The 13,391-nt window shown below is 35.4% G+C and overlaps 1 protein-coding gene across 3 annotated transcripts in view; it reads right to left on the reverse strand.

The window, feature by feature from the left end:
* The window catches only part of Pibf1 (progesterone immunomodulatory binding factor 1), a 245,520-nt gene that overhangs the window by 193,965 nt on the left and 38,164 nt on the right, over positions 1-13,391 (reverse strand). For all 3 annotated transcript variants that reach the window (XM_023709663.1, XM_004626308.2, XM_023709662.1), the window contains exons 7-9: positions 11,092-11,200; positions 10,617-10,798; positions 9,095-9,220 (exon numbers count right to left, since the gene is read on the reverse strand). In XM_023709663.1, coding sequence (XP_023565431.1) covers positions 9,095-9,220; positions 10,617-10,798; positions 11,092-11,200 — 417 coding nt within the window. The remainder of the gene's footprint in view (positions 1-9,094; positions 9,221-10,616; positions 10,799-11,091; positions 11,201-13,391) is intronic.

The following is a 13,391-nucleotide window of genomic DNA, read 5'->3' on the forward strand; positions in this document are numbered from 1 at the left end:
TATATATCTATCCCAACCACTTTGAATACACAGATACAAAATGGACATTCATAGTTATATCACAATTTTTTTAAGTTCCATTGTTGAATATTATAGGTGTATAAACTCAGCAAAATATTCTAAAAGAGTCCAGTAGCCCATAATAGCATTGGGTCTTCTGTTTAACTGGCAATATCAGAAATTATTCCTTTTTCAATCTTGTCTGCAAACTGTCAGTCAATAGCCATGTCATGGCACCAATCATCATTCTGTGACTATGTAGTAGAAAAGAGGGAATCACTCCTGAGGTTCATTCTCTGCATCAATCTCCAGATCTTGCCAATTCTACACCCAAACACTTTACATTCAGCTGTTACTCTTTTTCCACTTCCCATCTTCACCTAGAGCTCCCAACCAACTTCCCTCACTTGAGACCCTATTGAGCTATAATCCACCCCTCAGTACAACGAGTGAAAAAAACGAGTAAATCAGTCCATTAGCTTGACTTGGCTTGACTATAAGGCCACCAAGAATTCCCCAATAATAATAGGTACTTTATTAATCTGAACTAATCCTACTTTCTCAGCCTTCCCCCTTGCCTACTATCTACAATGCAGGCAAATCAGAGCTCTCATACAGCATGAACTTACCTTGCTTCCTATCTGTAACACTTTATGTACCTTGAAAGACTTAAATATTATTAAGTTGTGAATCTATGTGGGAATCACCTATAGGCACAAAGGATACAGTTAACAATAAAAAATAGCAGACAATAAAAATCTATTTTCCATTACCTATGGAATTAATACACTAAAAGAATTATTTGCAGTCATTACTTTCAGAAAAATCAAACTAAACAGACAAGTAGAATACTACGGTCTCTTTCATGGAGGAACTTAAAAAATATACAGATAACTGACAAGAGATGAATAAAACAAGTTTGTTTGCTTAAGCACAAATTAGGATGTATACTACTAAAATGATGATAGAGCCAGTTCATCTGTTGTATGCCTTAGGCATATTCAACTGACCCCTGTAAATAAATTGAGACTCAAGATTTAAGCTACGTAATACAACTGAAGATTCTACATAATTTCAATTTATGTCATTAAAGTTTCCTCCTGAGTGTTTTTTTGAAGATAAACAAACGGGTTAATACAGCTTTTATTTATAGGGTTGGAAAATAAAATCACTACAGTAATAAAACACTAATGAATAAAAAGTATCTCTTCGATCTCTTTTTCTTTACTGCCTACTCTTTCACACACACAATTTCTGTTTCCATATTCTGCATAGTATTAACAAAACAATGAATGCCTTTAATAAATTCATCTTTATCCTTGTAACAGTTTCACTCAGAATAGCTCTTTGTGATAATGAGACTATCTCAGATAAAGCTGGTTTTACTTTTTGGAAAAACCTAAATAATCAGTTGAGTTTATTCCCCTTATTATCTCACATTAAAAGAGAATAAGCAAATTAGCTAGTTATGTAGAAATTTAGACAATACAAACGGCATGATACCCTGTGTTGTGTCCTTTTTAATGGTAATGCTTTCATAATGTTATCAGCTGATTTTATATATTAAACACTTATTTAACCAACAGAAAGTATAAAATGATTTTATTACATAAGGCAAGAGACATCAAAATAACCACATTTATATACAATTTTATAATTATAATATATTTTCATATCTATTATTTTAGACCATTACAGTCACCCTGTGGAAGTACTACTTTAGCTAATTTTCATAAAAGAGGCAACTAAACTTTAGGGATGTAAGTGACTCTGCCATTCATCTAGTAAGTGGTACACCAGCGCAGGAAGGTTTAGTTTTTCCAAGGCTTTTGTAACACTCTTACGTGTTAACACACTCTTGTGTGTAACATGCTCTCACACATAACCTACTCTCACACATACGAATATTTTTTTTTCTAACTGAAAGAAGATCTAAAACCTTTCATGTATAAAATGCCTGCTGGGCAAGAAATCTTACCACTGGAGTGAGTTTCCTCATTATTTCCCATAGTATTGACCAGACATTTTAAAGTAATTAGAATGTACAGAAAAAACAACATTGTATTCTACCTGTACATATATTTTTTGATGTATCCATATACCCAAATGTTCCACCTTCCTAGAGCACCCAGAACCCAGCGCCCTAGCACTCAGCTGCACCTGAATCCCATTTTATTTTTTCTGTATTCCCTACAGGGTTTATGGGGTCTCACTACATAGATCAGACTCAGAGTGATTCTCCTGTTTTCAGCCTCCCAAGTGCTGGGATTACAGGTGCATGCCACCATGCCCAATCTCAATCAGCGTGCCCTGGGGACAGAGCTGGCATGGCATGCGGAGATCAAACCCAGCTGCCGTGTTCTGCCTAAGCAAGCGCTTTAGTCTGCTGAGCTATTAGGCCAGCCCTCTGTATCCCTTTTTAAATTCTGAAATCGTACTAAATTGCCCAGGGTGGGCTTAAACTTGCCATCCTTCTGCCTCCACCACAGAATGCAGGGACTACGGACATGGCAATGCCTGACTACCAATCTCTTTCTTAAATCTATCTTCTATTCTCTTCCTCTTTTCTCTTTAATTTCAAAAACTCCTGAAATGACTACAAGGACAGATACCAAGACTAGATGTCATTAGTTCCTCATTCAGGAAGAGGAAATAAAAGGTATTCTCTTAATAACCTCTAATGTAAAGAAAGCAAACTAAAGGCAAACATATTTCTCTAAACTTACCATTTTACCTTCTTCTAAAAATATTTATTGGAGAGACAGACAAGGGACTAGATAAAAACATGCAAGGGAAAGTGCCTCTTCCATTTTATCTCCTACAGACACAGCACACTTTGATGAAATACAGCTGACACAATTGTGCATTTAAATCTACAGCAAGAAATTACTTACACATACACAAAGTAAATTTGCTATGAATTTTATATTTTATTTTTTATTGCGTGTGCCACCATGCCCAGGCTCAACTGTTGTCTCAGCATGCCTCAGGGGCGGGGCTCGCATGGCAGGCCCGGATATCAAACCTTGGCCCCTGAGCCTATTTGCAGGTGCTTTAATCCGCTGAGTTATTTGGCCAGCCTGAATTTTATATTTTATATAACAAGGAATACTCGAATTTTTTTCAACTATTCTGAATTGTAAAATTCCAAAATAATTAAGTCTCAATTTTTTACCCTTGGGAAGGCCTGGAGGTACTTAACTTCTAAGTGTAGTTCAAATCCCAAATAATGAACAAATTATGATCTAAAAAGATTCAGGGTATCCATTTAATAAATCAGAGACTGAATTAAAAAAAAATCAGTCATAAAATACAAGGTTGAATTACTGGGAAGCTAATAGCAGCCAGCTCCTTCAATGGGCAAGTTCAGCTGAGTCAGAATGGGCTCAGGTTGGAGTCTGGCACCACCTGGTGGCAACTGCCTGTGTGAAGCTGCCCAGCTCAGGTCTAGTCCTGCAGTTGGGGCTCCAGGGCAGCAGATCCCAGGAATCTCCAAGGCAGGTTCTACCTTATTGTGCACATGTGACCAGAACAAGCGTGGAGACAGGGAAATCTGCTTTCTGTTTCACTAGTTCCTGAAATGCTTCTCTTGGCTGTTTGCCACACAGCTTGACCCACCTACCTCTACTAATCAACCTGGCAAAGAACGGCTAATGTATCTAATTTTATTTTACAGTAGGATGCATTTTAAATTTTTTTTTTGAACAAGTAAAAATGAGAAAATTCTCAAAATGATTACATGGCAAAGTTTATGCTGTTATACAGATTACTAACAAATAATAGTACATTTTATACCAAGTAATCCCATAAATTTTAGTTAGATCAGTCAACAAGTCATAAAATCCATAACATAATTGAACCACAGAACTGACAGTACTAATTTGTAAAAAAAAAAAGTTATGGTTTGTGTCTAGTTGTCCCCTCAAAGCCTCATGCAGTCATGGGGCAGACTTCTTGACTTCGTAATTAATTCATGATCCAGTGCAGGGATTATGTGTGTGAGTGCTACACCTGGCCTGGGGCGGATAGCCTGAATGTAACATAAGGGAGACAGACTTGCTCTCTGTTGCCAATTTTGCCACTACTCCTCCCATTTGCTCTTGCTGTTTTCTGCCACCATGAACTGCTGCTCTCTGCCATGTGCCACTCTGCCTTGGAGCCAGCTGAGTATGGACCGAAACCTCCACTAACTGTGAACTAAGTAAACCTTTCCCTCCTTCATTTTGGGTGTTGGATATTTTGTCCCAGCAACAAGAGAAGAGTAACTGAGACAAAGAGAAATGGTTACCTATGCCATAGGTCTCTTTTATGACCAGATCTTTCTGATGAATGAAAAATCTTTTTTTTTAAATATTAAATTTATTGAGAAAAAAGTAGTAATGAGACAATTTTAAAATAGGTTAGGACAGTTACAATAATTAATATATTTCATAGTGTTTTTGTTGCAGTTATTCATAGTACAAGATGCAGATGTGATATCTTATCTAAACACTTATTAGTTGAAAACTTTCTTCTCATTGAACTAAGAGAAGGTAGCTGTATATCTATGCTATTTTTATATACACTTTTTTCCCCATTACAAAATGATCCATCATTTATATCCCCCTTTTTTGTTTACTTTTATGAGAGATAGGATGAATGAAAAATCTTGTACAGACTACATTCTAACTAAAATTTATGGGATTATTTGGTATAAAATATTTTCTATTTGGATATCCCACAGACACCTCAATAGAACTAAGCTAAATTATCACACTTTTCTATTAAAGTTTGCATTTAGATGCCGAGGCAGGGAGATTATAAGGTATGAGCCCAGCCTGGGTAACTTAATAACTGAGACTCCATTTGAAAAAATATAAAGGGGGATGGGAATGTAGCTTAGTGTAAAGGCCCTGTGTTCAATTTTCTGTGCCTCTACAACACCACCACCACCACCACCACCACCGCTGCTACCACTGCCACCACCACCACCACCACCACCACCACCACCACCACCACCTCCACTACCACACCACAATGACCATCCATGTGGCTGTATAACCAAAACCTGACATTCTTAACTTCTTACCTTTCCCCTATTTAGTCATTGTCTCTTGCTGGGGCTGTCTCTTAAACATTTTTAAATCTGGCCCATTTTCTTTCTTTCTTTCTTTTTTTTTTTCTTTTTTTTTTTTTTTTTTCTGGTGGAACCAGGGATTGAACTCAGCCCCTTATGCTTGCCAGGCAAGCGCTTTTTCTACTGAGCCATCTCCCTGGTCCCTGCCCATTTATTTCTGTCTCTATTACCACAGGTCCAGTTTTATCCTCATATCTCAATGGAAACAAGACCTGAATGTGGCCTCTTTGTAGCCTCTGCTCTTCCAATCTATCCTCTATACAGCAGACCTTTTGATATAAAACCAGACTGTCTGTGACCTTCCACACACTCTTTCACATATTCCCCACAGGTCCTACACAATAATCCAAATGCATTCTTTGGCCTTTGGTTCCTCTGTTATTTCATTCCTGTAATTCCCTGCCTCTCAATCTATGCTTTAGCCATAATAAATTATTTTCACTTTGTTCAAAAAGTTACACTCATCTGCCCTGCAGATTTTGATCTATGTTATATATCCACTCCTCAAGTCCCCTTCCCTCCCTAACTCTAGCTTTACTTTTGGTTATTAAGCAGGGATCAGCATGGGTATTTCTCCCCACAGGAAGACTTCCCTGAGTCCTCCAAGTCTGGATGAGAAAAACAGATTAACCTCATCCTTTGCATCCAGTCATTTTCTGTTATCATAATACTTATGACAATTGTTTCTCTACTTATTTTTATCCCTTTTAAGACTATCAGCTTTGTGAAAGCCAAGTTTACCACTTATCTATGGTATTTATATTGTAGCTGACATATGTAGATCTTAATAAATATGTGCTAAATAAGTGAATTGGTTGCCCTGAGAATTGCATGAGAGCTTGAATGTAAAGTTTTCTAACATAAAGCTCAGCATATAAGAGTATATCTCTTATGTTGACATGCATTTTGAACCCTTAGAGCAAGTGACCAGAAGGACAGGATGCTTTTTTCTAATACAGGGCTGGGACCAGGCAGATTTTGCAAAAGATGATGAATGTTTTTGGAATTCTTTAATCTCTGTATTTATCTCTCAATATCCTGCTGCCATAAACATGTACATTCATAAAAATATACCTGTTATGAACATGGAGATAAAAAAGGAATCCTAAAATTTTAAGGCGAGGAAAACAAGTCACAAATATATATGCTTCCATGTACATGATGCTAATGTAGTTTGAAAAACAGCTACCTTGTGTAAAGATACTTATTATGACATAGATGCTAAAATTTTAAAGAAAAGTGAAGTTCTGAGCATATATGTCATGCTAGGAGTCACTTTTAGGGAAGGAAGCAGTTATGCAGGAAGGGCCTCAAGGGCTTTTCTGAAGTGCTGTATTTTCTACTTTCAATTTTGATGGTGGTTAAATAGTATTTAAAATTATTATTATTTCTTTTTTTTGCAATACCAGGGATTGAACCTGGGATCTTGCGCTTGCCAAGCAGGGGCTTATGCCACTGAGCTATTTCCCCAGCCCTAAAATTATTATTATTACTATTACTATTATTATTATTATTATTATTATTATTATTTTTAGGGAAGGGTCTACAGGGCGCTCAGTCTTTCACTACTAGATCGGACTTGTAGTGATCCGCCTGTTTAGTCTTCCAAGTGCTGCGATTACAGGCACGTGTTACCATGCCCAGTCTTAAAATTATTAAATGTACATTTACAACTTTTTTCTGAACATCTATAAGTTTTACATACCCATACATGCAAACATATACAAGGTAAAAAAGTATTTATGACACAGTCATTATTTTTCCTTTTTTGGTTTTCTTTGTTGAGACAGGGTCTGGCTATGTAGTTCAGACTGGCCTCGACCTCACTATATAGCTAATGCTGGCTGCAAACTCATGTGATCTTCCTGTCTCAGCCTCCCGAGTGCTAGTTATAAATGTGTACCACCACACCCAGCTCATGATGCAGTAAACTAAAATGTTATATACATAGTGATGTAATATTTCCTCGAGCTACTTGAAAACTAGCTTTTTAAGATTCAACACATATAATGAACAGAATGATTTGTTCTAATGGTGTTTGTAAATAGGATCTCACGTCCGCATCTTGTACAGCAATTAGCCACTAAGAAGAATATATGCAGTGCCTCATTTGTTGAAACTGTACTTCCGATTTGATTTGAAACTGTCTCATTGCTGTTTATCAATAAAATTTTGGAAAAAAAATCTTACTGAACAGAAAAGAAAAAAAAAAAGATTCAACACATACAGAAGATTTAAGAAGCCTAATCACAGAAAATTATAGTACTGTCTTGTAACTCAAAATTGAAGTATTAAAAGAGACAAAGTATAAAGATAGCCTAAAGTGGTGTTATTTTTCATTAGTCAAGTTTTCCCCTAAAACATGTATTTTATGTCTCATTTTACCAATGCCCATAGTATTTAGTCTACAGTCAATGATCACCTAGAATTTTTACATTTTAATGTTTTTGTTATTTTCATGATAAACACAATCCTAAATTATGACTAATTATCTCATAGACCAAATAAGAGAAAGAATAAGAGAAGGGGCAAAAGAGAATAAATATTCCTTGACTGTTACAATGAATGATTTCCTTTTTGGTCACTTTAAAGTTTATACTATTTCTTTTGGGCATATACCTATATGCAAACTTTATACACAGATAAAAATCTATGCATGCAAATTTATAAGGAAAATAAATATCTGATATTTTTTTCACTTAAGTCATAAATACCATGTCATATGAAGCAAATATCAAAATAAATATTACAAATGTGCATCTGCCCTCTTAACAAAAACAATATTTTTATAAAAGAAACCCAAGAGCAAACCATACTACTCAAAAAAGATAGCAGGATTATCTTAAAAATCTCTCCAAACGGGCTGGAGAGATGGCTCAGTGGTCTAAAGCACCTACTTAGAACAAGCTTCGCAAAGCATCAGGGACCGCGGTTCAATCCCCCAGCACCACATGCCAGCCAGTCGCGCCCCCTGGTGGGCTGAGCTGGCCACACACACACACCACACTCTCTCTCTCTCTCTCTCTCTCTCTCTCTCTCTCTCTCTCTCTCTCTCTCAAATAAAATAAAATAAAAAATTAAAAAAAAAATCTCTCCAAACTTCTGGTATTAAAATAATAATTTAACAGTAATTTTAAAAGTATCTTGGGCAATTTACTACTCAAAGGATAATTATATAAATATACTTTTGATAACACAGGCCATTTTATGCATACAGTATCAAAAGAGCAGCTGTTTCCTTTAGACTAGAGGGATAGAAACTCCAGATTTTCTGTTACTATGCTTCTAATAGGAATGATACATCATAATGCTAAATAAGATTACAGTATATAAGTCAGATTTAAAGCCATGCTCCCAACAGTAAACATTTCATAATGAATGTTAGTAAATCAGTATTACAAGACAATTTCAGAATAACTGTCCCATTGGAGTACAAATTTTCAAAAGCTGTATTACAAGGTTAGTCAATGACAACAGATGCCACTAAAATAACCAGCACTGTTTTCTCTTGATGCTGCCAATCTCTACCTAGGCATACAGCATATATACTGATTCAAAAAAAAGTGCCATGAACAAAATATTCTTCACTATTATCTTCTATAACATCTTTTAGAATTAGCAGTTAAATGAGGTATATGTAGTATTTCACATTACTATTCCAGAATTCTAACGTTTTCAGGAGAAATTATTGGTGTTACAAGAAAAGCTATTGGTGTCTCCTACTATATACTTCAATTTCTTTTTTATTCCTATCCTCACTCTAACTGACTTAAAGGCAAAAAGACATTACCAGAATAAAACTAAACACTGTTCTAAATTATCTATTAAAGATTTAGAATTTTAACATTCATCCTTGACATTTACTTAGAGCATTATCTCATGAAAACAGTATTCAATTTAACAAACCTCATATAACTTTTAAAGCAAAGAGAAATAAAATATCACAAAAATCTGTATTTAAAAAAATTTTTTTTTTACCTGTTTTCTCTTTCATACATTTCCCTAGAGGCACTTCGAAGCTGATCAATTTCTTGATTAGTTTTCAACTTGATTTGTTCCAGTTCATCATGTAGTTTATTTTCATATTCTGTCTTATAATGGTCTCTGCAAAGAGTCAAAAGAATATCCATGAATTTCTCTTGTGAAACAAACAGGCTTTTGTCCCCCACGTAAGATTTTAATATATAAAATATGCTCTATACACTATATTTGGAGAACTTCTATTTTTATTTATTTATTCATTCATTCGTTCATTTATTTATTTGTGGAACCGGGGATTGAACTCAGGCCCTTGCACTTGCCAGGGAAGCGCTTATTCTACTGAGCTATCTTCCCGGCCCCAGAACTTAATTTTAGATATAAAGTTTTAGTGTTCTCTTTCGCAGCACATATAGTAAAGTTTTAGAATTTCCAAAAATACTGTTGTAAGGCTGGGCATGGTGTTACGTGCCTGTAATCCCAACAATGGGGAGGCTGAGGCAGGGGGATTATTGTGAGTTGGAGACCAACCTGGGCTACAAAGTAAGCTCAAGGCCAGCCTGAACTGCATAGTGATATTTTATTTCAGGCTGGCCTTGAGCTCACTCTGTAGCCCAGGCTGATCTCAAACTCACAACAATCCTCCTGCTTCAGTCTCCCCAGTGCTGGCATTACAGGTGTGCACTACTATACCTGGCTAACAAAAATATTTTTAAAAATCAGACTGATGTTATAATAATACTTCCAACAGCAACCATATTGGCAAGTATAATACACACTGATGAAAAAAATACTAAGGCTAGAGAAAAAATTATGAGCATATAAACTGTGAAAGGTAAACTATCAATTTAGTTTTAGGTTTTTTTGTTGCAGTTGTTTTTGAGACAGGGTCTCAGTATTTAGTCCTGGCTGGCCTCAAAGTCATGATCGTCCTGCCTCAGCCTCCCTTGTTTTAGCTTCTGATAGATTCTAAGGGAGCTTCCACACATCTACAAGGAGAAGGCAAGAATTGAAGTCAATTATCAATAGTGCCTCATCTATGTTTCAGAGTCAGGAAATCATCAGTATACTCAATTTCATTCAAAATGACACATCTACAGAGACACTTATATGCCTTCTTTCCAAATTCACTCTATTAGTCTTTTTTTTTTTTTTTTCAGTACCAGGGATTGAACTCATGACCTTGTGCTTGTCAGGTAGGTGCTTATGCTGCTGAACTATCTCCCCAGGCCTACTCATATTAGCCAAAACAGATTGTGCCTAAAAGAAATAAACTTTTGATGTTATTGGGAAAACCAAATTGCCTTAGACTAAGAATATAAGGAAATAAAATGAAGTATTTATCTTAATATCATCACAGGTAGACCTTAGAAAACCATCTTCCCCCAGACCGATAATTCCCTAAAGAAATATGTTAATTTATATATATATATATATATATATATATATATATATATATATATACACACACACATATATGTATGTTAAATTATACATATGTAGAAAATATTATAAATCTTGCCTGGATGTTATGTATTTTTCGTACATCTCTTCTCGAGCCTTTTTGGTATCTTCAAGTTGAAGCTGGAGCCTCTCAAGGCGATCCTCTTCATGGGCACAGCGTACACTGAGCTCCATGTTCTGGCGGTTGAGATATTCTTTATCCTTTTGCAGCAAAGTCACGGTCTGCTGTAAGGTCACCACCTGTGGACAAACAGCAGCGTCCAGAGGGTGCTGTCTTCCTCTCCACAGTGGCCTCGGTGAGCTTCTTGCATCCTGCTGCCACGCATCACATCAAATCTTCCCTTTAAAAGGGTAAACAAACTCCTACTCTGCAATCTTCTATCCAAAAGAACTATTAAAAGTCTCTCTCTCTCTTTTTTTTTCTTTTCTGATAACTACATCAAAAAGGCAAAATGTCCCACCCATACTTTTGCCCGGGGCTATTTCCATTAGTGTCATACAATAAAATATAAATGATTCTATTATAGGCTTACCTCTTTTGATAATTCACTTCTTTCTTTAGCTTGAGTTATGTGAGAGGCTTCAAGTATTTCATGTTTTCTCCTAAGCTCAAGTACTTCTTGTTCAAGTGCATCACGTTCACTATTAAAGTAACATTCAAATACACGTGTAAAATTCTACATCTTCTTTTAAAGTGAGCATTTTAAAAGGTTGACTATGTATCAGGAAACGGAACAGAAACATTAGACAGAGCAGATCTGGTATCATTTTATGAACTGTGAATTATCAACTGTTCAAATGTAGAAGAGATGCTCTGTTCAAGACTTTATTCAAATAATTAAGTATCAGTTTATTATCTTTAAAAAACACAATCAGGTGTGGTTGCATATACCTGTAATCCCAGCAGTGTGGGAAGCTGAGGCAGGAGGATTAAGTTTGAGCTAGTCTGGGTAGCTTACGAAGAGCTGCTTAAAAAAAAAAAAAAAAAAAAAAAAAGAGTGACTGGGGATGTAACTTACTATAATGTGGACTCCTTCCAGAAGCACAAAATGGAAAAAAAAGTGGCCTACACTAACCAGGAGCCTAAAAAGGTACAAAATAAGACTTTGTAGGGTATACTATCATTTTTTTTCACTAATCATCTTCAGTTTCATCAAAGACTTCTAAAGAATGTATGCATAGCTCAGTTCAGTTAGTCAAAACCCCTCACAACTTGGTACTTACTATACTGCACAGCAGATACCTATGCCTAGTTACTTTTATTTTCAGACCACCTTAATATTTAAATTGTATTTTTCAGTGAAATAAACCAGAACTCCTCAGAGAAAGAGCTGAGGCACTTACATTACAAAATAAAACTAAGAACATTATGTTATGCCAGAAGGTAAGAAATTGCTAACAAAAAAGCATTCAGATGTAATTTAATGATTTTAATTACCATATTTTAGAATTATACTATAAAAGTAAACCATAATTTACTTTTTACTATGCTACTAAAAAGCACCTGAAGCCTGGCATAGTGACATACCCCTGTAATCCCAGCACTTGGGAGGCTGAGGTAGGAAGACCACTTAAGAGTTCAAGGCTGCCCTGGGCTATATATATAGTGAGACCCACTCTAAAAAACCTCCAGAAAGCAATCTTTCTAATAATGCTGCAATTAGCATCCATATAGTTGTTTGTTTTTGCATATTTCTGAGAATTTATCAAGGGCATATTCTCCCACCCTGCTTACCTTTTATATTTGTGACCTTCTATTTTTTTTTTTTTTTAAACCCATCCACTCTGCAGTAAACCAAAAAGTTCATAGCATGAGAGCCTCTTGTTTTTGTATTCCATTTCTACCACATGAAAATGATTATCTTTTTTTTTTTTTGGTCTTTTTGACACTGGGTCTTGCTATATAACCCAGGTTTGCAGTACATGTGCAGAGATCCTCCTGTGTCAGCCTCCCAAGTAGTGGGATTACAGGTGTGTACCACCACAACTGGCTTACAATACTTTTGATTAAGGTTATATTTTCCTTTCCCATATTTTTATTACAGAAAATGAAACACATATAGAGATGATATAAGGGACACCCATGTTTCTATGACCCATCTTCAATAATCATCAAGAAAGGACTCATCTCATTTCAATTATCCTTCATTCACGGCCCCTCTAAACATCTTGCTAACTGCACTCTTTATATTTCATCTATTGTAGCGACAGATTTGGAGTGGAAGATGGGACATCAAAATATTAATTCAGAAGGATCATTTTATCATCATTAACTAGTGTTTGAAAATGCTTTTTTTTCCCCCCTGACCTTTAATAGGATGTTTGCAGTAGAGAAAATGCTTGAACTTCAGGTTTATTCAGGATCCTACTGAGTAAAATTCTCAGCTTTCAAGTTCCAATAATTACTATATTTTGGAATAATAATACATACCTAATGTGTACCACATGTCAGTCAGAGGGGGAATTGAAGTGCCAACACTGAACAACTAAATCTTTGCAAATTCACTTATGGTATTATATAATTTATAACAAATTACATTATTTAAAGCATTCATTTATTTAACATGTATTCATTGTGTGATACTATATTCCAAGAATTACTTCAGGTTCAAGTAGATTCAGCAATGAATACTTAGGACAAGGTTACTAATTTTGCATACAAATAATTTATAAATACATATAAATTTTCATAAATGTTCCTATATTTGCTCTTAGTTTATATAATGCAGATATTTATATTAGCACCATCTCATAAATGAGAAAACTTATAATGAAGAAATTTATTTAGTAACATATAGGTAATGAGTGATTCATTAAATTATAGTATAAACTA

Source organism: Octodon degus, unplaced genomic scaffold (assembly GCF_000260255.1).
Source record: "Octodon degus isolate 3935 unplaced genomic scaffold, OctDeg1.0 scaffold00013, whole genome shotgun sequence".
Taxonomy (NCBI): domain Eukaryota; kingdom Metazoa; phylum Chordata; class Mammalia; order Rodentia; family Octodontidae; genus Octodon; species Octodon degus.